Below are 26,757 nucleotides of genomic sequence, written 5' to 3'. Positions count from 1 at the left end.
TTTTCTCTTTATTTGTTGGCTGGTTTAGTCTTTCGTTTAAATAGACTTGAATAACATGAGAACAATATAGATATTTTTTTATATCAAACACTGACCAACATTCATTCAAAATAATAATAATCTTCAGACATAACTACAGTACATCAGGGAACATTAGACAGTTTTTTGTTTCCAAAAACAAAATACTGAAACTGTGCAATTGACGATAACCTTAATATCACATTCATTTTGACCTGAATTGAATATAAAATTCATTTTAATAATCATAGCAACATATCATTAAAATTTACTAGATAAAATCTAAAGAAATTAAAACTGAAAATAACTGACCTTAATCTGTTTTTCCAAAATTTATATTAGACAGATTACATTATTTGATCCTAGTGTAGCAGCTAAAGAAATATTGCATATTGTAATTTTTTTTAAGTAGTGCACCTTTCAGGTGCACTTGGACAGCAAGTCTTCAACATGATTCACTGGCTCCTATAAATATTTGCAGCTGTCACTGCTCGGTGTTAATCCCCAGGATCCATACAGTCACTCAACTGGAATAACTTGAAAATATTTAATGTTTAAAACATGTCAGGAGGCCTCAACAATACTCAACTGGGCAACAACCCACTGTCTTGTTTTGTGATTATCATTGTGATTTTGTCACAACTTTTGAGGGTAAATGGGACTGATGGCAGGAATGGCATATGCAGTTTGGGGATTTAACAGCGGAATGGGGTAGGGGTAGGAGTAAAAAGCAGACCCGATGAGAGCAGAGGGAGGTGGACCCATTGGTACATTGCGATACATTAGCTGAGAGGGAGGTAGTCTCATTCTGCTGGGGATAAATGAAGGGGGCAGGGGAGGTTGGAGCCTGGAGTCTCTGGCTGTTTTCTCGTAGCCTGACAGGACACACGGCAACGGCATGCTGGCGGCGGAATAGGACAGGCTCTGCTGAGCGGGAGAAACTTTCTGTTGCATTGTCCTGGATTTCTCTCTCTTCTCTGTCTGACAGGGCCACAGAGACATCCTCTTTGCACAAGTCAGAGAGTCGTCCTGCTGAAGCAACCTACCCGTTTGGCCTTTGGTACTTGGCCGAACTGGAGTGGGTCGTAGAACATTGCCAGATTTTGGAATAACTCTGGTGAAGCTAGAGGTAGATGTTGGAGAAAAGCCAGGTTTCACAGAGTATGTGGTGGGTAGCTGGAAAGGATAAAGGTAATGTTTGCTTGCTCCTTTGTAGGACTTCCAGTCTTTAACTTGGTTTTTAATCGAGTCAGAGACGATTTGAGAAACATCCTTATTCTGTCCTTTAGGTTCTTTGTGTGTCTTACTAACAGTCTTGCTATCGTCACTGCGGCCCGATGGATTTTTGACAGAAGCGTTTTGGGACATTTCTGAGCTTGATGCAGTTTTATCTTCACCTCCTGCTGGACCTTCCTCTGATGAAACAGAGTAAGGGGAGGGGCTGCGGGAAGAGGAGGAGGATAAAGGGAGTGGGGAGCCATCAGAGGAGTTGCAGTTTCTGCTGGAAGAAGCCCTGGCTGGAGACTGGGAACAGTGGATGACGGAGGGCCTTTCTTTATCCTCGCTCTGAGAACTGGGCGGCAAATTGAGGCTAGCCTGAGCCATTCTCTTTTTTTTCTCCAGAGGAGAGATGACCTCTCCGGCTGCAGTCGATAACTGAGCAATCCACGAGTTGGATGCGGGGAGAAGGTAAACAGAAGGGCAGACATTATTGGTGGCTCTGTTTGGCTCAGTGTGGTGTCTGTCAGCCCAGAGAGCAGAGTGAGGATGAATTACTGCTTCACTTTGACAGGAAGATTCTGGACTTCTCTGGGTGAGTAACTGAAAGACATAGAGGAGGAGGGATTTTAGAACACAATATAAACAAACACTTCTCTTTTAGGTGTTTTGTCAGAGTTATAATTTGTTACCTCTGAATCAATGTCTCTATCTGAATGAGTTCTTTTCCTCTTCCCTTCTGCCTTAGTCATCTTGCCATCCAAATTTCTCTTGTATGGCTTTCGTGGTTTGCTTGGAGGCAGGGGTTTGTCTTCCTCTCCTTTTATATGCCTCTCAAAGGGAAGCACCAGCCTGTCACATAAGCAGCACAGTTTAAATTGAGTCTCAGCTGATCTTATAGTGTTTGAACCAAAAAAGGTTCTTGAGAAACAGAGTCATCCTCACCTCTCATAATGTCTGCGAGTGCAAGTAGCTGCACTGGTGCTACCGGGGCTTCCTCCCAGCTCATCGTAGACTTTCTTCCAAAGGCGTCGTGCTGTCACCTGTTGACAAAAATGAACGTGTACAACAGTTAAAAATCATTACACTATTTAAACAGTTCCCACTAGGATGGCAGTATCTGGTATCCTAATCTTATGCTGTTTCTATCATGAAACCATAGACTGTATATAAAAGATGGATGTAACCACCTACTGGTCCATTCAAACCACAAATCCTCAATTTTGTATTTATTTATTTTTGGAGACAAAATTAAAATCAGAATTGGGCAAGAGGATTGACAGTTAACAACATGCTTGCAGGTATGGGTGCACTGCCACTTGTTAGTGCACAGGCAATTCATTTTCCCAAGGGGGTACATTAGAAACTGAGAAACAAGGAAATTCACCAATAAGGTGGAGTCAGTTCTGCTCGATATTCATTCTTTGAAAGGGCAGGCTAAAAATAGGACTCCGGTGAGGGTGTGGCCCTCCACGGAAGTCCCAGTTTATCATGGAGCCCCTTGGAAAAGTTAATTGTCCACCCCTGTATTAGTTCTGTGTAACATACCAAGGCAGCAACAGTGTGATTAAAAGGTCCAAGTCAGAGACTAGACCTGGACTAACACCTAGCAGACTGCGCTTGTGTGAATTAATTTATTCATTTTTGTACCTCAGGTGCTTGGACCCTAAAATATTTACTTATAGATCTATTTGTAAAAATGTTTTTGAGGAAGGGCAGTGGTTGCTTACCCTTTAAATGCCATGTCTGCTAGTTTTCGGTATTGAAATTACACTTTCAATTTTAAACCTGTGCTAACGTAGGTGGCTCATATTGGTGTATTTACAACCTGGGACAAAGCAACGGTGGTCAACACGAGCCTCGATCTAGTTCCATTTCATTATGAGTTTCACTCTCACAACTTATGCCACAGTGTCAACATCAAAGAAAACAGAGCATGGGGAGCGATGTGTTGACAGCACCGCTGTCTGCATCTCTAGCACCTAAACCTACAGCTCATTTCCACTTAAAAGCCCGCCAGCAGTGAAGCCTTTTTTTGCATCTGTTACATAAGCTAAATAAAGTACTTACTGAATCATAGCCTCCAAGTTTATCAACAGCTTTGTAGATCTTCCAGAGATTAACTGAGAGTGGGGGGGAGACACACACACATGAATAATCTACTTCTTTTTCTAATTTCATTTTACTAATGTGTTTATATAAAAGCAATAATAGAGTAAACTCACTTTGTTTAAAGCCCAGGTGAGGAATCCTTTCAATGGGTGTACCTTTCTCCTTCATAAAAGAGTGCAAACTTGAGACAAATGCCTTCTCCTCCATCTGCACCACACTGGCCCTTCCTTCATCTTCACATTCAGTTGTAGAGTCGTGAATCTCAATAACAGCAGGAGAAGCCTACAGTAAGAGGAAACAGATGCATGAAAGGACTACATTAGTATGCTTTGTAAATGTGTCACAGTCCACTGTTTTACAGCTGAAGGTACTGTGAAAGAAATGGGAAAAACGACATGCAGAGTTGTCTCATGAGACACAAATGTTGAAATGAAACGTCAAAATCAGAGAGTAGGGTTTTACCGCTACTTTCAATAGATAACCGCTATACATCCTGTCTGGAGAGAACGCAGCAGACTTGTGGGGTTTTTGGTCTGGAGCTGTCAGTCACTGGTACAAATGTCACTCAGTAAAATGAGCTTGAGCCAAGAAGAGAAGAGTCGTTGCAAGTCAGTAGGTGAATAAATATGTTGTTTTGCAAGAGCTCCAAAAATCGCATACGTTTCTGCAAAAGTAGTGTCAGTGACACTAACGAGGAATTTAAGATACCAAGAAATTTGGCGTCAAGTTCACATTACTCAGAAGTCCAGCAGAGGAAATTCACAATGTCACTATTTGTGGTTTGCAAGAAAACAGAAATGAAACAGAAAAGGCATGCAGAATTAAAACCGTCGCTTCAAAAGATTTCAAAAAGCTGAGACTCAAGAAGAGAAACTGTTGCTTAATTTTAGCTCAGATGATATTTCTATTGTTGAAGTAAAAAAAAAAAGAAGAAGAACAAAAAAAAGGGCAGCTAAAAACGAACCCTTGGGTGTGATAGTCTTCCGTTGTTCACAGTGTCGCTCACGCTGTGTAAACACTGGTTCATACATCACAAACGCTGATATAGTCACTTCTCGTAGTGAAAACAAAGAGTTTGGAATTTACAGCATCTATTTAAATGTGAGATCTCACATCACAGCTGCATTTGATCAATTTCGGTAGATTGGATGTCAAGGGATACCGCAGTGGACGCTGTCAATATTTTACTTTGAATCACCACATATAGAAGCTGCTATTTCTGTGGCACTCATTGTACAACAAAACAGCTAGAGGCGGTTTCATATTGAATCAAGTTCCTCTATGTGGTTCCTGGTTCCGAGAAGTAAACCCCTAGAGTGAGTAATAGTGAAGGTGCAGGCCTCTAACCAAGATAGCCCAACTGAGTCACAGTTCAGTGGCTTTACACTCCTGTTCCCAGCCAGCAGCAAACAGCTCTGACTTTCCACTGTTTTCTACAGGTTTTCTCATAGGCAATATTTTCTGCACCACCTAAAAGAGCACCCCGGGCGACCTGCTTTTCTCGCCACATTTGTACAAATCAGGGGATTTTGATTGAATATGCGGCAGAATGCGCGCGCGCAATGATATTCATCTAAAAATGTGAGAAAGTGGTGATTGGAATCTTGCACAGAATTCAGCTCGGCTGTTTTCAGTCATTGTATTTTAGATCTGATTCACAAAACTTTCAGGTTTACGCATCAATGATCGCCTACAGGAAATGTCTTCACTGTAAGCCACATAATGAAGCCCCTGCGCTGAAGATCGCACTCAAGACCAGAGAACAAATATCATCGTGAAACTTTCGGTTGATTTTCACAGATGAATTTTCTTTTCTTTCTCTTTTTTCTGTCTTTTTTCTTTTTTGGAAAACTGTGTGGGTGATGTTGATGTCAATGTGTTGATACACAATTCTCACAATGATTGTCAGCGGCGTTCTGGATTGATGCTATCGTCAGGCCAGAAGTCACCACATTAACCACCATGCTTTCAACTAACATCAGCTTTGGAAATTTCATGAGCTAATTTGTGTTTCTCATATTGTTCCTCTCATTTCACTTACCAGAACAGCGGCTGTGAGTGGCAGTGCTCCCGCAGTTTCTTTATGTGCAACGAAATATTGTGGCGTGTGAGGTGTGTGCGTGTGTGTGTGCGCCTTTTCGAGGCCTCTCAGAAAACAAAGCAGAATCACTTATTCCTCCTTACTCATTTCATAATCGACCATAGAGATGAAACGACTGTACGCACATAATCAGCACTTCAAAAAATCGCCACTCAAATCCACTGAAAAGGGGAAATGAAAACACAACACATAACTCATTCTGAGTAGTCATGTCTGTAGTCACTGATTAACTGTAACTGATGGAAATTGCCCAGACGGCTGCCAGAAGACCAACTGTCATTTTTTTTTTGTCATTTTATCAGCAGTGACAGAGTTTAGTACCTGCTTTGCGGTCCCCTTCTCTTCGTCACTGGCTGCCGTTTGTTGTGACGTTTCATTCTGGTCCTCTTGAGCTTCAAAGAGACAGAGACGGTAAACTCAACAAAAATCGAGTCATTTGGGTATGTGAATTTACCCGAGCCACCTTGGATTTTTTTTTTTTTTAATTCAAGACATATCTTGGGTAGAAGTGCGCAATCTGATCAAAATTTAAAAGCATCCCTCATAAATAATATTAAAGGTGATTTTCATCACTGTTCTTGTAATTTGGTCAACAGTTATAATGTTTGATAAGTTCAGGGGGAAAAAAAGAAAAACAGTAATCTGTAGAACATATTGTCAACTGGGTGTGATATAAAACCACAGGTTGCAAAACCACTTCCTGCTCATGAACACAACCACTTGTACGCTGCACTGTATGATATTGTGACACAAGAACTACAGTATTTTGGCAAGATAATCTCAAGCAAGATGAGAATCCACTGAGGCACTTTCATTCATTTGCCTGCCCTGCATTAACGTGAACGTTAGTGGTTTGTGATATTTCGCCTGGCAACAGTTTAACTTTTACTTTAGTGCTTCCACGTTCAGGACTGCAAAATATAGGAATTTATGAATGTAGCTGGAAATAATATGAATGTTAAAAAAGCCAAACAAACAAGAAGAAAATACCAAGGCTGGGAACGAAATGCAATTCTGAGAATGACATGTCATTCTTCACAAACTGTCAGCTCAATACCATGAAGCCCTCCACCCACAGTGATATCATTTGTGTGCAAAACCAATATGCTTCTCTTTTGAGATCATTTATTTCCTGTGCTGCGGCTTGAACCTTTAATTCTGCTTTCAGTAGCCCTGAACTTCTCCATTTTGAGTGTTGGAGAAATATTTTTGACATATTGTTTTTAAAAAACGTTCCTTTGCCTCTCAGAGGTTACTTAGCTTCACATAAAACACGCGCTTGTTGTTTGAAGCAGATATCGATCGGAGTCACATTATTGTGACAGATTAACTGCGGCACTTTAAAAGCCAGCGAGAACTCCTGTGACACTTTGTGACGTTTTGGGTCTAACAGTCGCTTCTGTCACAGATGAATGTCATGAACATGAATTTACTTTTGCAAAAATCTTCAAAGTGTCTTTATAAAAAACTTCAGAAGAACTAAAATCATCCCTAAAATGATGTGTTTAACTCGTTTCTATACGTTCATAAAGCAACACATGTAAACAGCATCTACTTTTGAGTACAAAATCAAGATCGTTCTTACCCATTTCCAGATGTTGCCTTCTAGTCTCCGGCTTAACTGTGACAGTAATTCATGCAGCACTCACGTCAACTTGACACCACAAAATAGGAAGGTGTCTCCACAGGACAGTTTCATTGGTTGACTGATGTAACACCGCAAATGAGTCTGGGAAACTGAGTCCTTTTTTTCTTCTTCCATCAGCTGTGTTTGAATAGTCAGCTTAAAACTTTATTAAAATCTGCATTTGGGTATCTTACAGTCTGACAGCTGTAGCTCACAGTGTGCTGTTTCTCATCTGTTTTTTTCCTGAGGACATGCTATTGTCTATACTTGTGGTGTCATCAGCACATGAAACACATATTTCTGATTTTGTAGAGATTACTACAAGTGATTCTATTGAAGATTTCTTATACAGCTTTCATTTTAAACAAACATACCGACTCACAAATACCTCCAGTCACATGTAAGTTCAAATATAGTTTAAATGGGGGCGTAACATTTCCTGAACATGTACACTAATGACTATTCTCAGGTAAACATAGGAAGCTATCACTTATTAACATCAGTGCTTAAGTAGGTAAAAAATATTTCTTTAAAGCAGACGGTGTCAAACATAGGGCCCCGGGACCAGATTCGGCCTGCCGAACACTCCAATCTGGCCCAATGGAAAATGTGAGGGAGGGCATAGATTTTGAAGTAGCTGTAAGTTCCTGCTGATAAGGGCCTCCCCCATGACCACTCATAGTGCACTAAAATAACTAGATAAACATTTAAATGACTAACAAGTTCCTGTTTTTTCATTCCATACCATAGAAATATCTATTTTTTTAGAACAAAGATACAAAAATACATTTTCTGTGAATAAAAAACCTTACAAACTTTCTTTTATAATTACTGATCATTCTGGACAATGTGCTACCAGAACCTTTCCCGTAATTTTACACTTTTATTTCTTACTATTTAAGCCCAAAGAGTCATGCTAAAAGGTTTCCTGCATTCCCTGCAGCAGCATTTCATTGCACTTCTTATTTCATTCAGTGTGTAGCTAAATTAGACTGTTAGAAAAGCCAGTTTCAATGGTCTGGCCTGCTTAAGATTAAAGTGGGCTGTACGTGGCCAACAATGTAAACTGAATCACAGAGGAATGCTTGTTTACTTCATGAGCAATGGAAGATATGGGGACTATTTTTCACATAGAGGTCTTATACTCTGACCACATGATGTGCGTTCTGACTCGTAAGATTTGAAGGTTTCTATAATAAAGCTAATAGGATCTTTATGCATATATATACATATATCTATAAAGACTTTTATATGTAAGCTATTGCATCTTTTGCTCGTTGCGTACTGTCCCTTAAAAAAGGTCACACCTGGCACATTTACTTCAATCAAGCTGCTGAACCACAGACTGTGTATCTTTGTGTGTAATCAATGCTTGCCCTATATATAACGGTGAGGCTAGGCTAACTGTGCAGTCAAGTTTCTTATTATTTTAAAAGGTCAGCTTTATCTGCTTGTTGCATGTACTGAATACAGGTTTTCAAATTTGCCAGCCTTACAGCAGATGTAAGGTGAATCATCATTACACCCGTAAGGCTGTCCAGCGTTAAAAAATCCCTGTCACGCATCAAGTGACAGCACACTTATTCACATGTGTGACGGAGGAAACATAGGGCCAAACAAAGTATAGGTAACATAAAACACAGCAAAGATAGGAGTCATCCAAAATCCATGCAGGCTACAGGAGTGTTATTATGCAAGTAGGAGTGTCTGTTTTATTGACATCATTCGAGTATATTCAGAATGTTTGTTTTTCAGTGCATCATGTCTAAAAGGTTAAACTTTCCACTGTTACTAGAGTGGGATGTATGCAAACCTGAAACGGCATTTTAAAATTGCACCATTTGGGTGAAGGTGTTTTAGACTGGATTCACTCATGTATGCGCCTTTGACTCATAGCAACTTATAGAAATTAAAGACATACTCTAAGTAGTAACATGTAGGTAAATGAAAGCTTTGAAATTTCCTGGCAGCTGCAGGGATTTAAGCCCGTAGGTTGTATTTTAAGGAAGTGTGAATGTTCTACTTCTTTAAAACGGTTTCTACTGACCATTGCAGAAAGATATCACGTTTAAAAATAAAATGCCAGGATATGGCAGAAACAGAATTTTCCACTAGAGATGAGTGCCCCCCCCCCCCCCCCCCAAAAAGGAAAAAAAAGTGCGTGAAAGAAAAACGGTCATCTGTCTCCTTATTACCAGTTATGAGTCAGAGTCTTGAGATTTCCTGCAACTCGGGATGCACTGGAGTGACTTTTCAACACAAGTTGTTTTTCTTATTTGAGTAATATATATATTTTGTTGCTCTTAATTTTTTTCACCTGAATCTCATTTTAAAAGTGTATTTTCCCCTTAATTTTCCTTTTGCTATGTCACACACAGCAAACCTATATAGATCTCGTGATAAAGCACCCGAGTCAAGAGATGCTGCACTTGACGTGATCCACATTTCCTCCGCATGTTTTTGATCTGTTTGAAAGGGGGATGCCCTATTCCTCCATCTGTTGCGGATAGAGTGTGACATTTCAAAATGATTAACACTTCAAATGTCAAAATAACCAAATATCTACAAACTGCCCAAATTTCAAAGGGCTTTTTTTTCACGACTGATAGTCATGTTCTTGTTTTGGTTTTTTGAGAACACGAGCAAAGCTGCTCAAAAAACAGTGGAAGACGTGATCGTAGCCGTTAAGACAAGCTGAGAAAAAATGAACTTAGAAATATCAGGTGTGAGAAAATGTTTGCGCCCTCCCCTTGAGGATTTATAGGAAATGTATCTTAATTCCAAGTAACTGTGACAATGAATTTTGCAGAAATCTTGTGAGCTTTTGTATCTCCTGCCGCTGAAAACAAACGCACAGACCTGATGTGCAGATGAGCAAAAACATCATTCGTAAGAATGAGAAAATCCCCAGCTTTTCATTTGTGACTTTCACTGACATAAACACTGTGAGGTTGAGAGGAGGGCAGCTCAATGTAAATGAGATGGAGAGAATATTGTGATTTCAAAACACTGATTTCCTGTCTGAAGTGACTCACTATCCTGGGAACAATCTGCAGAGTGTGTAACTGGCACATAACGATTCCAGTCACGGTGACAAGACAAATGGTTATTAAGGAGGCTGCAAAAAAATCCTGCGTTTGCTTTTTTGTTTTTGTAGATTAGGGATTTAAAAAAGATCTGCACCTCTCCCTGGTTGTTTTAGGGATCAGCACGGATCTTCAGAAGTGAACTCGCAATAATTTAAAGCAGAGGTTTAAAATTTAGTTTCTAGATTGTGTAGGCGTATGTGGAACTTGTCCTGAAACTAAACTGGCTGATTAATTTCTTGACAAGCCAATATTAATTTACATTAGAAAAAAAGAGTTTCAGTTAAAATTTTGAATTTAAACAAGCTCAGACAAAATATTCATGTATTTAAAGCGAAGCAGGAGGAAGAAGCGCGCTCTTCAGACCGTTATTAAAGTGCCATCTCATTGTGGGAAGTTCTTTAACTGCATTTAAACTCAAGATACGAATGATAAAGGCTCATAAAAGGCGAGAAGATATAAGGCACTTATGTGACACATGCAACGAAGAGGCCTTGTGACAATGTGACACTGCTAAAACAACAACAGAACTGCTCTTCTCTGGAAATCAAGTTTGCAATATTATAAAGCAGGTAATTTCTTCACTTGAACACAAGATTTAACTGAAGGATGTGGGAGAAGCAAAATCTGATTTTCGTGTGAAAATGAAACCTATGCATTAGAGGTGAATTCCCCAGCTGTTGTCTCATTCCAGGAAACTGACGTTAAAGCTTGTGTATACATCTGAGTTCCTGTTACACCTCTGAAAATCCCTGAAGGTTTTCTATGTTATTTCAATGTGTTTCTAATGTACGCCTGTTTAAAAAAAATAAAAATAACAACATGACAACACAGATTGCCTATTTATTTTTATTATGAAGGACGTTTGTGCATTACAATAGACTCTGGAAAAAGAAACCTCAAACATGAAACACTGGAATGGATAAACAATGCCCTTTGCTATTTGCGATCAACTCATTTCTTTCCTTTTGTTAACTGACCTCAAAGTTCAAAAGAGCAAAACATTTTGTTCCATGATAAAAAATAGTGGTTTTGCATAAAATGTGCCGACAAGCTGCTTAAACGTGTCAATAAAATGTTATCACTGCATTAACGCCCCGTCATAATGGCACCATAATATCGTCACTTATCGTCAGACATCTATTATACACTCAGTCAACCTCAGTCCAGCGAGATCCAAATATAACAGAACAGAAATAATGCTGATTACGCCTTCTTCTTTTCAACTTCTCCCTGAAAAGTTCAATATGTTCAAATGGTGAAATGATGCGGCCCATATGAGGAAGGAATTGAAATGAAATGAAAGCAAAAACGTTTGCTCACAGTTAAAAAGGAACCACTTTATGCATTTCCTACTACAGAGCCTACCACTCAGAGCACAGCAAACAAGTTTTGTTTTTTTTAAATATGTAATTAACCACAGTCGTATCAGTAAAGGTTTCAAATTCACACAGGATGCAAATTCAGTCACATAACAATAATAATAATAAAAAATTATTCAGTCTGCCGGTACAGAAAGGCAAAAATCAAGGCAAAAGTTTATTCTGTAGCTGGTACCACCACCTTTGATTTTTTTTCTTTCCTGAAATGGAGAGGAGCAATTGCTACAAAGTAACGACGAAATTATACCTGAAATCAAACTGAAGCCACTTTGGAAGAAACGTGAAATAGAAATGCTCACAACAAAATTAAAGAGGCTGATACTGCATCACATTTACAGGACTTAATTTTGGAATGACAAAGGGAGGTGTTTGGTTGGCCTGTAGGTCTTCACAAATCCCTACACTATGCCATCACTTGCTTATAACATCAACGATTTAATGGAAATACTTTCTTGAAATCAAAAGCTTCAGGCCCGCGATGACCATTCATGTTATTTTTATCCAGGAAGTGGAGGCTCATTTGCTTCACTTCGGCCTGATATCTAGTGTGTGAGGACTGACGTTGCTGTGTGTCGTGTTTACTGCAGAGGTCCTACGGGCCTGCCGCTCCGATCGATGATCGGTGGGGAAAGCGGCGCGCCGGGCTTACATGACCTCCACGTAATTGGCCGGGAACATTCCAAAATGGCCATCTGGGCCGTAGCCTCGCCACCAGCCCTCGTCTATCATCTCAATCCCGGTAATGATGTCGTCGGGGTCGAAAGAGATCTCTGTGTCATCAGCTAAAAGAAAAGAAGTTTGGGTTTATTTTAAGAAATTTCTCAACACATACTTCAGTCAAACTTCCTAAACACTAAAACCATCAAAGGTGTCACTGAAAGTGCTCTGGCACTAAAATAAAACCCCATGATCTCAGATTTCAGGACTTTTCCTAAAATGGGTTTATTAATAATACAGTGAATTCTAGGGTGTGTGGGTAAAAAGAAAAAACACACCTCTACCTAGAAGCACCAAAAGAGTCATTGTGACCCTGATAGGCATCAGTATGAAATACACACATTTTAACATAAAGGCTGAATTAAAATGAGTCAGAGCCAGTGAGGTGCGCTTGACTTAGATAAAAGATGAATAGCTGAAGGGCTGAATAGGTTGGATATCTGGGATGTTGAGCCAGGGCAGCGTGGATGCTGCAACTTCTATTTTCATTCTCCCTAATCTTTGTTCACGTCCCCCTTTTCTGTCACTCTTTACTGTCTTTTACCCGTTTATTTTTTTTACAAAACATACTGCTACTTTTAGGGTGACTTTTCAGCGTCATTTTCAACTTAACTGAGATACTGAAGCTAACTGGAAACAACACGCACAGCGAGATAAAGCAATTCTGAACTCTGCATTACTTAGTAGCTACTGTGTGAGAGCTGCTGATGACTGTCATGTGTAGTAGGGATAATTCGGTTTTCCACAAAAAAAATTAATATACACCCATATTCCTTCTATCAAGAATGTGTCCCATAGATAAATGGCCATGTGTTGGAATTTGGTCAAATATCTAAGAACTTTAACCCGAGACTGACCAGCTTGGTAGTCGTATAAAGCTCTCGCACAGATGCCTCTGTCTGATGTCTCCTCAGCAGTCACTTCATAGGTGTTAGTCTCCTCTGCCTAGGAGAGAACAGAGAAATTGGTTTTAATAGTGGCTGCTTATGTCTATCACTGTCCAGCCAAAGGTAAGTAAACACTCACTTGAGGAGGGTCTTCATAAACTGGCTCTGTGACGCACGAGTTAGCAGTCGGTGCTTCTTCTGGAATAGAGAGAGAACTGTAAGAATGAGTGTGTGGGGGGCCTGGGCTGTCAGCCTTACCAGCAGGTTTCAGGAACAGCCTTTTATCAAGATGCAAGTTTAGTTATTTTATCACAGCAAATCACGACAATGTGTTTATACTGAAGCAGATGGAAGGGTTGGGAAAATGATATAAAGGATAACACTGCCCGTGAAATGAACCCCACCTTGCTGCTCCTGAGGGGCTGCGTCCTGCTCATCATACTCACACCGGGACGGCCCATCATCATCATCATCATCATCATCACCACCACCATCAGGCTCTTATCACCCAAAACACCAGCACAGACATGCATGTGGAAGACATTCACAAGAGCACACAAGCTTAAATTCCACCACCAGGCTCAGACATAAGGGCGTTCTTGGTCTGCTTAACTTAAGGAGTATCAAAACAAGTCTTAAGAAAACAGAATGGAAGCATGACTCATGATGAAATGGCAGATTACAAGAAATGTGAAAGATGAGACACCAGAACAACGAGACACGAAGCGATTCGCTGTTGTTAAGTGTCAGTCTGACACCCAACTTGTTGTTTGTGTGTGTGTGCGCGTGTGTGTGTTTAAAGCTCACACCTGTGGCATGGACAGGAGAGGCAGAGCCTGCAGGTACAGGAGAAGCTTGGCGCTGAGGTGAGCTGGCTCGCTCAGATTCATAGACTTGCTTAGACAGAAAGGGGCTTTGAAGACGCCCTGAGCAGAGATGCACATTGAGCCCCCAGAACCCCCCAAAAAACAAAACAAAAATTGAAGAGACAGAAAACAAAGACCAGACAGGTTGAGCAGAGGAAGAGACAGCGTTATGGCGACAGAGTTAAGTATGAACTACGAGACAACTAGACAGTCTGATGGAACATTTCAACTATGGAAAAGGACAGTGATGGGGAAATAATCACTTACAGAATTTATACCTACCACTACCTGAAAAAGATGCTGACATTCAATGATTTACATGACCAAGTCGTTGTTTACAGTGCGAAAATACCTGGCTGAGGGCTTGCAGGAGCAGCAGGAGGTACATCTGAGTCACTGGGAGTTATTCCTCTCTCTCTCTGCTTGAACATTTCTCTGGGGTTCACAGCACGCTGAGAGATGAGAGAAGCAGCCTCCTGAGAGGAAGAAAACCAATAATATGTACAAAAAGCATTAGACCGAGGTCGTCGGTAATGTGGTGGAAAGCGTTTGTCAAACGACACAAAAATAACAAATCAATCTGAAGATTGACGTCATACGAGACAGAAGCTGGAAGAGAGGTGCGTTCCCCTGAGCATCAAAGGGCTTACACTGGATTAGAGATTTTGATTTAGGCAAAAGAAAAGAGTAAATTAGCCAGAAGAAGAGCACTTGGGTGAAGGGGAACTCACATTGGCCTTCTCCACAGATTCACCTCTCTTGACTGCTCTCGTCTGGGCTGCCTGGTTCTCCTCCTGCTCCTCCTGATAATGTTAATATCAATATTGGCACTGCTGACTTTGCTACCTTCCTGACTTGCGTTTAGAAGGTGTAAGCACCACCAAAAAGTACTCAAAAATGAACACGGTTAATTAAATGTAGTCGTGTCAGTGGCCCAGTGAGGCACTCACCCAACGGGGTTTTTCCTGCTCTCTACTCTCAGCTTCCTGCTGCTGCTGGTACTTCCTAATTAATAATGAGAAAACAGAGAAAATGTAATTTGAACCTTTGTTTAAAAAAGAAAAGATAAAAAGAAACAATTGCAAACTGGCCTCATTATTAGACAAGCCTACTTTTGTTGGTCAATTTGAGAGGACCTCTCCTTGTCCCTTTTTTCCCTCATCGCTGCCTCCTTGGCCTCTCTGTCTTTCCTCTCCCTTTCCAGGTGCTTGCGCTCCTCCTCTGCCTTGCGCCGCTCCTCCAGTCGACGCTTCTCCTCTTCTTTCTAAAAGCCAATCACAGCAACAAGGTCAAACGTCACAGTCGTTGAAAAGCTTGATTTTACAATGATTAACAAAAGAAAACTGCTGGGAAATTAGCACCACCAAAAAGTTGTAACTAAGCGGTTACTCATCACAGTTACATTTGTGATGGAAAAGGCTATGTGCCATGTATTTTTTATAGAGTGAAAAATACATGGCACTAAGGAGCTTAACAGAAAAGGCAGGATGTGTAATATGTTAAAATATTTGAGGCATTTCTTGCATTTTCACAGAGATAAGAGACAAGTACATATTGTTTAATGAGTGTACCTCTGCCTGGGCCCAGAAGTTGTCTTTGTTGGTCTTTCTGATTTCTGACATGGCGTTGGTTTTCTGGTAGACTGAGCCCTGTATGACAAGGAAACAAACATCGATATGCCGTCCAGTGTTGGCAGAATTGCCAGACTAAATTAAAATACAAAAAAAGTATTTTATTTCACAGGTTACTTGTGGACAAACTTCATAAACACATCATATATGACACAAAATCTAAAAATCTGCTCAGCTTTTAATCAGTGCTGTGTCATCACTTTGTCATCATTCCCAACACAGAGCGCAGTGGAAAGGGCGAGACTGTACGCTGCTGACACCGGCGGTCAGCAGCACACAGCAGCTGAAATGCAGAATGAGGCCAGGATGTGACAGGATGTGACAGGATGCATGAAGGCCTGGCTCGCCTTTCCTCAATATGAAGCAGCTTTCACATCACATTAACAAGGCTAACTGATAAACCAAAAAAAAAAAAATCTGATACATCAAAGAGCGCTGAAGAAAATCAGAACAGAGGATGACTCATTTTATAATATGTGCACAAGTGACCAAGAACAATGTTGCCTTTGTTTATTTTCTGTGTGAACGTGACTGCATTTCCACACCAGGGTGGCTTGAATACACTCTTCCTTCTGCATTCTCACTTGGCACACACGCACTGTGCAAAAACAGTGAGAGATCTCACACAATCACTGCATGGCACATTTTCAATATAATGCAGATTGAGTTCACCGTGAAAATGCTCATACAGCAGTACGAGTGCCAATATTTGGATGTCTGGATCAGCAGCTTCATTTCTGTGACTGTTTATGACTGAATGCAGATGTTTGGGCAGGGAAATGATGCTGAAACATGTGTGCAGAGGTAGACTGTGATTTGTAAAAGGAATAATGACTATTTTTAATATGGATCCAATTAACTCTTATAAATCAGATTGCAGATGACCATTAAACAACAAAAAAAACCAAAAAAAAAACATTTAAGATGTGTGCATGATCTGAGATAAAGGAGTCTAGTTAAGATCTAGTTCACTGCTTATCTTGTTCTATTGTTGACAGGCAAGTGGAAGTGCATACCACGGGACCCTGCGGACCGCTGTCCTGGAAGCGGCTGGAAGCTTCTTTGTGGAAGCTGTAGTTGGCTCCTGAGGCTTTAGCCACCTTTTGCATAATCGACTCGGGCTCCACATCCTCCTCTGCTCTAGCATTTATTGTGACATGGGCCCCCTGAAACAGCAAAGAAGAACAGTTCCTTTTAAAACACAAAGGAGGACACCCTTCTAGTTTCATCTTGGTTCCGACACACAAACCAGCCACAGCAATGAACTCCTTGCAAGTGTGGCATTAATAACACTGACATCATTCCAGCAAAGCTATTACATTAATGACAATTCTAGGAGCAGGAATGTGTATCCATTTACTGAATGTCATGTGGTAAAGTCAGCATTAAGGTGCATGCAGTTAGGCCTCCTCTGCAAACACAAGCAGACAGCAGTACAAATTCCAATGTGTATTTGAACTAGACTCAAAGGTTTCACACTACCTTCAGAAAATTGGACATGGCACTGACATGATTTGCACATATTCCCTTCCTGGCATCCTTAACTCCCTCTCCAGTCTGAAATGCAACAACATTTAGAGGGTTAGTGACCATAACAGAGACGGCAAACACATGTTTAATAGCTGAGTGTCGCTCTGACCCAGTTGATGAGGACATATTTGGGCAGGCCGGAATTTGGATCCTGGACCCGGCAGAAAGCATACATCACTTTTCCACTGTTGAGTTCTTCAACCAGCTCTTCCAGTCCTCCATCTGATGCATAAACATCGTGGAAAAGTCAAATGGTTATTGTGGTTCATTGTGTAACTGTTGGCATTTTTTCCCCATTGCAAATCATGGGGTGAGAAAGCAGAGGCAAGCAGTCCTTTTGTGCTGATATTCCAGTACCGCTATGCTGACGGTGGCATTCCTGCACACATTTGCTAATATCGTGTCGAGATCATAAAAACTTGATTAAAATATCCACATGGTTACTCACCCCCTTTTTCTGCCAGTCGGATGTCATCGCTGTTTCCCTCATAGGTGAACAAGGCCCTGTATAAAGCACCAGATTACACCTAATTACACCACTGGCTGAAAACAGATCCCACAGACAGAAAAGTGGATACGCATCATTTCACAGTAAACAAGAGTTGTTTTGCAAACCTATTCAAAGTATCACTTAAGCCCCATTTACACACGATACAGGGGAAACAGGTGTAGTGTAAACACTGCTGCAGTTTCTAATCCTCATTTCTAGCAGCCTTTTGAGTAATCTTTACAGGCCGCAGGCCCAAGAAGAAAAGCTCCACTGAAATTTCTTTGCTGTGAAAATCCTAGTAAAAATAAAGACTAGCAGACCTAAACAAACAAGCTTTAGTTAATAGATAGCTCCATTTTCTGTGTGTAAATACATTAATAATGGAGGCATTTGAAGAAGCCTTTCATAGAGTCTGGTTTTTCGTGTCGGGGTCAGTCTAAACGAGTTTTTGTGGGTTATTTGTATGCAACAAAATATTTATTTAGGTGATGAATAGCAGGGGAGTTCCACATGAAGTTAACAGAGATTTGGCTGATATGAACTCATAACTGCGTCAGTTTTTAGTAAGTTGTAGGTAGGTGTATGGTGTAATTCAGGGACGTGTTGTGACATTCTTATTTCACTTGGCTTGGAGATCTCCTTCCAGAGACAACCCAGGATGCATTTATGATTTACTACACAGATGAACTGATCTGTTCCTCCACAGAATTCATAAAAAGCAACCACATGTTATAATGCTAATTATAGCTCAACACAGGCTGCTAATTTAAGCCCAACAATAACGCTTACAAAGTAAAAATCCAGTGTGCTGTGGATTTTAAAGGGCATTTGCTTGTTATCAGGACACAGCACGTAGCAGTTCATATCAGAGGAACTTGCTCACTCCGAAAGATCACTTCTTTATTCTACATTTACTTAATCCTGTTAGCAGCACCATTTAAAAAAAAAAAAAAAAAGCAAATTGCTGAGCTGGTAGGCGGTGGCTGTCGACTGCTTAAAATGAGGGAAGAAAGGCAAACATTGATTTGATGAGAGACATTTTCAGAGTCCACACAGAGCCAGTAGTCCTCTCTCTGAACACGTCCTCTCGGGGATTATCTAATTCGGGTCATCATTAAACACGGCGGCTGAACTTCAACAGGTTTAAATTTCAAACCACAAACACTTTCTGTAACGTTGGGTAAAACAAAGAGGAAGTTCTAGTATCACTTACTGGTTATAAATTACTTCTGATATGTTACCAGGAAGTGGGCAAGGACGCTAGCGACTTACCTCACGCCCTTTCATGATTTCATTTAATTTGAGCTAAAAATACAGTCAGAGCATCTTAGTTGGCTCAGTATAACTGACAACACTGTAACTAGCTATCTCGTTAGCACATCTTTAAGGTTATTAATCAACAGATCACCAATAAATGTCAGAAACTAAACTCCTACATTATACAAAGATGACTCTTAATAAACGTTATCGGTTATATAAAAACTACAAACTCTAATGTGGTTCCCAAACTACCATTATTTCTAGGTAACTGGCTAAGTTTATTTTACGATAGGTTAAGTTACTTGTCGACTCGCTCAAAGCTAGCCAACAATGTAGCTAACAACCTCCCTCGTACAAACAGCTAATACTGCTATGAAAATGTTTCTCCTTACCAGTTGGTATTGGATTTTTCATCTACCACTTCTTTATATGCAGCTGTTAATGCAGGGCCATTTTTGCTGAGGTTAACTGCCATCGTTATTCTGAGTACAGCTAGCCAGCTAGCTACCGGGATGCGCCCTTCCTATTGGGAGGAGTGGCAATGATGCTGCTGACTTTCAGCCGGAGGAGGGGGGGCTAGTTTAGCCTAGAGGCTAGATGTCAGCCATGGTAATGATAACAGTGTTGTGTGCGTTGTTTCTAATAATTTACCGGGTCGACTATAATTAGTTGCAGCGATGTTTCCGAAAAATCATGATGCAAATATCAAAGGTTTAGTGAGATCAGACGAAACTGACCTTTACGCAATCACTGCTGTCTGCACCGCAAAAATCTCCCATAATGTTACGTATCAAACGTCCACAGGACCAGTAAAGGCCTCACCTTTTACTGGGAACTCATTGAAATAAATTAGAAATTCAAAATTTTAACCCTACAGTTATTAGAGCATATTACATGATTATTTTTTTTTTAACTTGTGTAACTTTAAAACAAACAAACCAACAAAAAAAAATGGTGCAAAATATATGGTTTCTCTCCCGTTTAAGATATACATTTCCCCCAAAAGTGTCTATATAGGAAGTATAGGAAACAACTATAGGGATCAAATGTAAAGGAAAATTATGAACATTTGTCTTGATTCACACTGGGAATTTTGATAAATATATCACACAGGCATCTGCTTCTCAATACCTGGCAAAGCTGCTGTAATATGGTGATAATGTGCTTAAAGTTAATTCACTGAACTGTGCATGTGCCCACACCCTAAACTAGGTTGTGATACTCTATGGCAGGGTTACTTGATGTTCTGGCATCCACAAAAGAGCCGAGTAGACAGCTCCAAAAGAAAAGTAAGACACATTTTAGTCAATATCCAACCACAGTGGAAGGAATCGTAACAGTGAATAAATTTTAGCAGTAATAGGACTCACAGTAAAAATAAACACCAGTGTATGTAATTTAGGTATAATAAAACCCGCTTTAAGGCCCTAAAACAAACCAGATCACACATTTCTCTATTTCTACCCTGAAAATGTCTTCATAGCAACATTTAAAGGACTGAGACATGAATCACTGCTGTGACTATAGTACATATTTCTCTCTCTCTCTCCAGAGATGAACCTAAACTTTTATTATAAAATAAAGGAACCATTTACCATTTGTCTTTAAGAAGTATTTTTTTAAAAAAATGTCTGCAAAATGTTAATTGAATGTCTTTTAATGTCAAGTCAATGCCAACTCAAAAAAAAAATCATAAATACCCAATTTAAAATCCCCCGTGATGAGGAACAAATGCAAACAGGTGCTGCAGTGGTTGCCAAAAGCATTGTAAATGAGTCAGAGAGCACTCTGCTGGACAAGCTGTGAGGTGACACCATTTCTAAATGACCCCAAACATATTTTTTCTGATTATGTTGGGTACAGAAACATTGTGTGATACGCTGAGAAATCAGTCAGGCTCTCCATGAAATGACTGCAAACAACAAGAAATCAAGATGAACTTTATTCATGTTATAACAAGGTCATAATTATCTTGTGTAGGTTACGCGAAGACGTGACTGTTCATGATGGCAGTTCAAGCACACATATATTCCAGATTTTAAGATGCGTGAAGGCTGGTCCTGCATTCAGTAAAAGCTAAGCTGATTTTTTTTTCTTTAAACAAAACATTGTGAACTCTTTATGCAGGCTTCCAGTTCTACTGATATAATGAATCACCCATTTTGGGAATACAGCCCTGATAGCAAATTTACAGTTTATATGACACATTCTCTCTCTCTCCATATATATATATATATATATATATATACACACACAAAAATGAGGGTTAAGGAGGGTTAAGGCTAAACTTTTAGTCAGAGGTGTTAGGCAGATGAAATTCAACGAAATCCCTGATATTCTGCAAAATGGCTGAGAAGGATCACCAGAGTGCAAAGCATGCCAAGCTGCCTATATGAAACCGTAATGAACACGTGGGTTAAAGGAAGTCAATGTAGCATTACTCATATTATGAACTGAGGCTCTTGCTGAATAGTTGGAAGATACCCAGCTTTCTAATAAATAAATAGCTAGATGAATAAACACCAATGCACACAAAGACTGGACTTGTAGTATTACAGCGGAGGTGTCGGAGCATTCGGTGGGTACATTTTCAAAACATTTTAGTATATACGGTATACTTTTAGGACAACTTGTTTTGACATGTTTTTATTTTTACAGTAGAATATTAAAAATCTATAGTCAGCATCTAAACAATGGTGTTAATTCTACAATCAAAGCTTCTTAAATAATCATGCTTAGCTATTTACCTTTCTGTATGAATCTATTAAATAATAGCTCAATAGCAGAAATTTCTTGCTCCTAATATTCAATAATTCCCTTTATACTGGCAGCGTCGACGCACTGAATTGTGATTTTTGACAACTTTTCCAACTACTTTGTCCAACAGTTACAATGGATTATCTTACTATTACATTATGACACATCAAAATCGTGCTCAATATTCATGACACAAATGAGAAAAAAAAATCTAAACAAAACAAAAAAAACCCCACACTTTCAAAGATACAATTTAAAAAGAAGAAAAAAAAAAAAGCCAAACATTATACCCTAAAGAAAAAAAAAAAAAGAAAAAAAAAAAAAGGAAAAAGTTTACTGTCAGTGTTGCTTATTAATGGAGGGAAAAAGAAAAAAAAAAAAAAAAGCAGAACAATGATGAAAATGAACATAAATCCTGATATTTAAAGCATACCAAACTGTAATGTTATGACTGTAAGTGACACAGAGCTGCAAAACATCAAGTCTGTTCAAAAACAGCATCATTTGCAAGCTGTTCACAACCACACAACCAGTCGCTTTAAAAACACTGAAATAAGTGGAGAGAAATAATGAGAGTAACAGTATGTTTCGGACAGCATATATTTCTGTGCAGCACAGACCCATTGTGGTATGTCTTTGATCACACTGCAGTAAGTTGCAGTCAGTGATGGGTCGTTATTTGAACAGAACAGCAAAATTAGGCAAGTGCTATTTTTAGAAGTCGGACTGTGTTAACCCTGATCATTTTTCTCACCATGGGTCACCGCATGTAAAAGGCTGATGATCTTCTTAAAGATACCTGAGTAACTGTACTGAGGAAGTGGCGCACAGCTATGACTGCACGACAAAGAGTAGCCACATTCATAGCTACACAGCATAACATGTTAAACAGCAGTAGTTTTTGAGCACTATGGACACCAGCCGTCATTTATTATTCAAGACAGAAGAACGATGGCATGTGTGAGAAAGATGGAGGTGGACGTTAACCTACCCGCTAACTTATAAACAGCAGCTCCCCAGTGTTTTCAAAACAACTCAATACTGTTACAACTCCAATTGCAGCGGATGATGGAGACAAATCCTTCTTAACACCTTTCACATTGTTTCAGGGCAGAGACAGTTACGTGCCAACAGATCAGCTGCTGGTAATGGCACTGCACACTTTTGTGTTCAACAGGAAACATTCTGTCTAAATTGCACATCAACATAACACAGAAAGGCCACCAGAAAACATGAAATACAGTAACAAGACATCCAGTGGGGTGCAGATAGTACCTCTGAAATGAAGGGAGAAATAATCTCCTAAATCAAACATTTTGTTTCTGAGTAGCACGACGATATGACTCAATGATGGTAAAAATGATGCTTATAGAAAGCAACAATTATAATGATCATCACAATAGCAAGAGTAACAGTTTAAAGTCTGAGTACGGTGGTAGGGATTGTAAAGAGTTTTCTGGTATTCCATGTGGGAGTGCTTTAAGGAGTCCATTAGGTCCTGCTCAGCAGATCCATACAAGTCATGAAGCAGAGCACACTGTATCAGCTCAACACACACAAAGCCAAGTGGCACTGTACCTCATAGTACCGCTTCCTTCTCCAAAAAGTGGGCTGTTGTTTAGTTTACCCCCCTCCCCCAAAGTCCCCCAACTACTTTGATGCTCATTTACTTCAAGTTACAAATCATCTGTGTTTCTTTTGTTCTTGTAGTTCTGATCTCGTTCTGATCTCCTTGGTGTTCTCACATTGCATACTTCTGTGTCCATTCTCTTGCTAGTTTGTTGTACCTGTAAAACACATGCAATGTGAAAAGTTTAACTTAACCTCAAACTCAGAAGTTAATCTTGCAGCATGAGTGTACCTGGCTGTGAGCTCAACTGTGGCAAAAGCAGTCATGTTTTACACTTACTTTTCCCTGTCAGCCTTGTACGTGTGGGCGATCTCTGGTACCAGCGGATCATCTGGGTTTGGATCGCACAGAAGAGAGCAGATGGACAATAATACTGTGGAAGAAAGAATCAAAGTTAAAAATCTTTGAGAGGGGATTTATTATAGACATAACTGTGTTCTACTCCTACCATCAGCACAGCAAGATGTCATTTTAACTTCTTAAATAATCAAAATCACATCTAGAAGCACTCCATATGTGCCATTACAAATAAGTTCAATAATAATTTGTTAATCAATCACTACATCGACGCACTAGCCCAAAATTAGCAGATGAATTGGACCCATCTACAGTACAATCCAAAGAAACGGAAGGTATAATTTTACGTAGAGTGTAATTTTATGTTATGGCTTTGGCATCATTTCAATTCTCTCAACAAGCAGGCAACAATCTGTTTATCATAAATCTGTTGGCTAAATCTTTTTTTCCCCCAAACACTTTTTGGCTCATGTACTGGGTATATGTACACCCACACCACACATTTTAATTTATTTTTTTACCTTTCGAAACTGTAAGTGCAGGTGACCACTGTGACCTCAGAATGTCCAGACAAATACTTCCATTGCTGTTGATATTTGGGTGGTAAATTTTTGTTGTGAATGCAACCTGTTCCAAAACATAGAAAAAAAAATGATGTAAGGCCAATTATATGACAGAATAAATTTAAAAAATAAGAAGCATTGTGCCTCACTGTTTTACTCACTTTTGGTGGTTTAAAGGGGTAATCCGTTGGGAAGTGAATGGTGAGGAAGAACACTCCACTCTGATATGGACTGTCACTCTGTTTAAATAGGAAGAGAAATAAAGTAAGGGGTCATGATTTTCATTTATAAGCGCACTTTAACTGTATTGGGTGTGATAAGTGTTTCACTTACTGGACCCATTATTGTTGCCTGCCAATGAAACACTGAGAGGAGGAAAAACAAAATTATGTAAATCACACATAAATCTTCAAAGATTACTCAACAACTGTTAAACTACTTACAATCCTCTCCAACTGGTCCAGCAGAGCACTGGGCAGGAGGATCCCTCTGCAGGTCCGACAGTTCCTAAAAGTCAGGGTAATTACAAAGTGAATCAGAACGTTTGAAGTTCAAAGAAAACACAAATTAACTCTTGATGTGATGCTATCACAATCCATGTACCAGCATACTGGCACCATCAACAGTTCTTGATAGACTACACAACAGTCTACAAAACACTGCAGTCTCTGTATACATAAATAAGAGATGAATTCAATCGTTAAGCATAACCTGGAGGTCTTATGAGCCACTAACGCTGGTAAGTGAAACTGGTGTGGGAACGCTTTTAGAGTGCCTGCACTCTAAAAGGAACAATATTATAACACAAGATGCTGCACTGCAATATAATGTCATAAATATTTTGTCCCACCCATATGTTCCATCTGACAGGCTGTTTTATATAGAAATAACACATCTGTAGCAGGAGAAAATAGGCCAAAACTGAAGCCTCATCAGTAGTTTGATGAACTACATACCCACGGATTAAAAACATTTATTTTAAATTAAAATCTAATTCTCCTCCCCCCAAGAGGCATGCTGTGATATGTAATTAACTCAAATCAAAGCTTGGTTGAACACAGAAAGATATTCAGCAGATATTCAAACAGAAATAAGGCCCGTTATTAAACATCTCTTGAATGAAAGCCTATCTATTCTGTTATATAAATATACACAGTGCCCTGCTCCAGTGCCCCATTTGCCATTCCATATATGGCAACACTGACACTAGGGTTCAATTTTGGCAACCAACAAGCAGCTGTCATTCAGCAACATCATCAGCGACAGTTACTGATACAACGATAAAGACAACTGTCCGCCCACTGATTTATCAACAGGTCATCTACATACCCAACAATAATAAAAACAAAGAGCACACACTCAATAATGTCAAAGCCGAGCTTTACGTTGCACTGTGAAACACAACTAGAAACACTAACAAGAGTGCTTAGTAACCTTTCAGGAGAAAAAGGCATAATTTCACACAAAGAAACATTTAAAATAAACAGCGTGTTTGTTAACTGCGACCGTTACTGTAGCAGTGCACCAATGGGGCCACCGGTGGGTTAGCCATTCTTTGTCTATAAATTATTTTAAACAGGAGCAGAAAAATCAAGCTAGCACTGCTAATTCGACCCAAAGAAAAGTTTAGACACAGGCAACATCGTTACAGAGGGGACTCAAGCTTAAAAAATGTATATATTGAAGATATGGCTAGCACTTGTAAGCAAATATACACTCACCTTCTGAATTCTTTTCAACGCCATTGCTTCAATGGCTATGCTAGGTAGCCTGTCAGCTAACAGTTAGCACTTCACACATAAAATTTGGCTTCTGAGGCCGCGTACTTTCAAATCTCAGTGTGCGTATAAACGACAAATGCCGTCTAAGTCTGAACGTTTGGTTTCTAGTATAAGCAATGTGACCAACAATGAGTTATATGTTGATCTTTCTTAGGAACAACTGAGCTATTTTGCTGCTGTCTCCTTCTCATTACTGCTCTTCTTTGGGTGCCTGGCAGCCAGTTTAAATATCGCGAGACTTTACTTAAAATTCACGAATTGACCGACCTACAACTTCCATTGTTGTAGTTCAAACTGTAATTTAACCAGTTTCGAGTCACGATAAAAGTAAAAAATCTGTATAAATAAAAAAGAAAACTAGAGAAAGAAATCTGATTTCGATTTGTTTAAAAACAAAAACTATTAAATTAACGTATTTACTTTTTTGTTTTAAAAATGTATTCATATTTTAATGATTTCATGATTTTTGCTTGCTTGTTTGTTTTAAAAGCACCCAGACAAAATGAAGCGTGATCCCTCAATGCGCATCCTTCAAGTTTAAATAGACAGACAGTGGCAAGCGACATGTCTTCAAGCATTATTACACACAAAGGCTTCAACAATAATTGAGCAGAGGTGTCCACAAGATGTCACTGTTTGAAAACAGCTAATGCACAAGGAAACCACATGGTCAGAATAGATTATGCTGTTCAACTTTTACTTTAAATAGTTTTTCGGGGTTTAAAGCACAATTTTTCTAACCAAACACTGCACTTCCCAGAATCAAAGGATTGTATTTTACAATGTTGTTTCAAATTATTTATT

The 26,757-nt window shown here is 39.5% G+C and overlaps 3 protein-coding genes across 7 annotated transcripts; all 3 read right to left on the bottom strand.

Annotated features, from left to right (window-relative positions):
* Positions 1 to 2: 2 nt before the first annotated feature.
* On the bottom strand, positions 3 to 7,098 carry arid5a (AT-rich interactive domain 5A). Its single transcript, XM_085474999.1, has 7 exons — positions 7,035 to 7,098; positions 5,771 to 5,841; positions 3,462 to 3,630; positions 3,307 to 3,359; positions 2,182 to 2,279; positions 1,929 to 2,088; positions 3 to 1,839 (listed from the first exon to the last, which is right to left on the bottom strand). The coding sequence occupies exons 1-7, from the start codon at positions 7,036 to 7,038 to the stop codon at positions 655 to 657; spliced, it is 1,740 nt and encodes a 579-aa protein (XP_085331125.1). The 5' UTR covers positions 7,039 to 7,098; the 3' UTR covers positions 3 to 654.
* A 3,897-nt stretch (positions 7,099 to 10,995) lies between these two features.
* Positions 10,996 to 19,481, bottom strand: dbnlb (drebrin-like b). Of its 5 annotated transcripts, XM_085474993.1 has the most exons (15): positions 19,318 to 19,481; positions 17,624 to 17,679; positions 17,285 to 17,397; positions 17,128 to 17,202; positions 16,662 to 16,811; positions 15,586 to 15,663; positions 15,127 to 15,278; positions 14,965 to 15,019; positions 14,746 to 14,817; positions 14,367 to 14,490; positions 13,958 to 14,074; positions 13,553 to 13,648; positions 13,288 to 13,346; positions 13,119 to 13,206; positions 10,996 to 12,326 (listed from the first exon to the last, which is right to left on the bottom strand). In XM_085474993.1, the coding sequence occupies exons 1-15, from the start codon at positions 19,398 to 19,400 to the stop codon at positions 12,190 to 12,192; spliced, it is 1,455 nt and encodes a 484-aa protein (XP_085331119.1). In that variant the 5' UTR covers positions 19,401 to 19,481; the 3' UTR covers positions 10,996 to 12,189. The 5 variants fall into 5 exon arrangements, with proteins under 5 accessions (XP_085331119.1, XP_085331122.1, XP_085331123.1 ...); XM_085474996.1 differs by lacking the exon at positions 13,553 to 13,648; XM_085474997.1 differs by lacking the exon at positions 13,958 to 14,074.
* A 2,927-nt stretch (positions 19,482 to 22,408) lies between these two features.
* ube2d4 (ubiquitin conjugating enzyme E2 D4) lies at positions 22,409 to 26,200 on the bottom strand. Its single transcript, XM_085474992.1, has 7 exons — positions 25,894 to 26,200; positions 24,616 to 24,679; positions 24,506 to 24,537; positions 24,334 to 24,411; positions 24,131 to 24,236; positions 23,592 to 23,685; positions 22,409 to 23,469 (listed from the first exon to the last, which is right to left on the bottom strand). The coding sequence occupies exons 1-7, from the start codon at positions 25,915 to 25,917 to the stop codon at positions 23,424 to 23,426; spliced, it is 444 nt and encodes a 147-aa protein (XP_085331118.1). The 5' UTR covers positions 25,918 to 26,200; the 3' UTR covers positions 22,409 to 23,423.
* Between the last annotated feature and the right edge of the window lie 557 nt (positions 26,201 to 26,757).

The sequence above is a fragment of the Copadichromis virginalis genome, linkage group LG12, assembly GCF_057382275.1.
Source record: "Copadichromis virginalis isolate Kocher_CV1m ecotype Utaka linkage group LG12, C_Virginalis_male_GT1.1, whole genome shotgun sequence".
Taxonomy (NCBI): domain Eukaryota; kingdom Metazoa; phylum Chordata; class Actinopteri; order Cichliformes; family Cichlidae; genus Copadichromis; species Copadichromis virginalis.
The sequence above is the reverse complement of the archived record's forward strand: the minus strand, read 5'-3'. Positions and strand labels throughout refer to the sequence as shown.

Bases quoted from the DNA above. Each gene is read 5' to 3' on its own strand.
- arid5a (XM_085474999.1), bottom strand. The intron at 3,360-3,461 runs GTGAGTTTACTC...CCCCACTCTCAG, and splicing joins TCACCTGGGCTTTAAACAAA to TTAATCTCTGGAAGATCTAC. The intron at 1,840-1,928 runs GTAACAAATTAT...TATGTCTTTCAG, and splicing joins ATAGAGACATTGATTCAGAG to TTACTCACCCAGAGAAGTCC.
- dbnlb (XM_085474993.1), bottom strand. From the start codon at position 19,400: ATGGCAGTTAACCTCAGCAAAAATGGCCCTGCATTAACAGCTGCATAT. The intron at 17,680-19,317 runs GTAAGGAGAAAC...TGCTTTATACAG, and splicing joins GAAAAATCCAATACCAACTG to GGCCTTGTTCACCTATGAGG. The intron at 13,207-13,287 runs GTGAGTGTTTAC...GTTCTCTCCTAG, and splicing joins TTTATGAAGACCCTCCTCAA to GCAGAGGAGACTAACACCTA.
- ube2d4 (XM_085474992.1), bottom strand. From the start codon at position 25,917: ATGGCGTTGAAAAGAATTCAGAAG. The intron at 24,538-24,615 runs GTAAGTAGTTTA...TCCTCCTCTCAG, and splicing joins TGGACCAGTTGGAGAGGATT to TGTTTCATTGGCAGGCAACA. The intron at 23,470-23,591 runs GTAAGTGTAAAA...TGTGTTTTACAG, and splicing joins TACAAGGCTGACAGGGAAAA to GTACAACAAACTAGCAAGAG.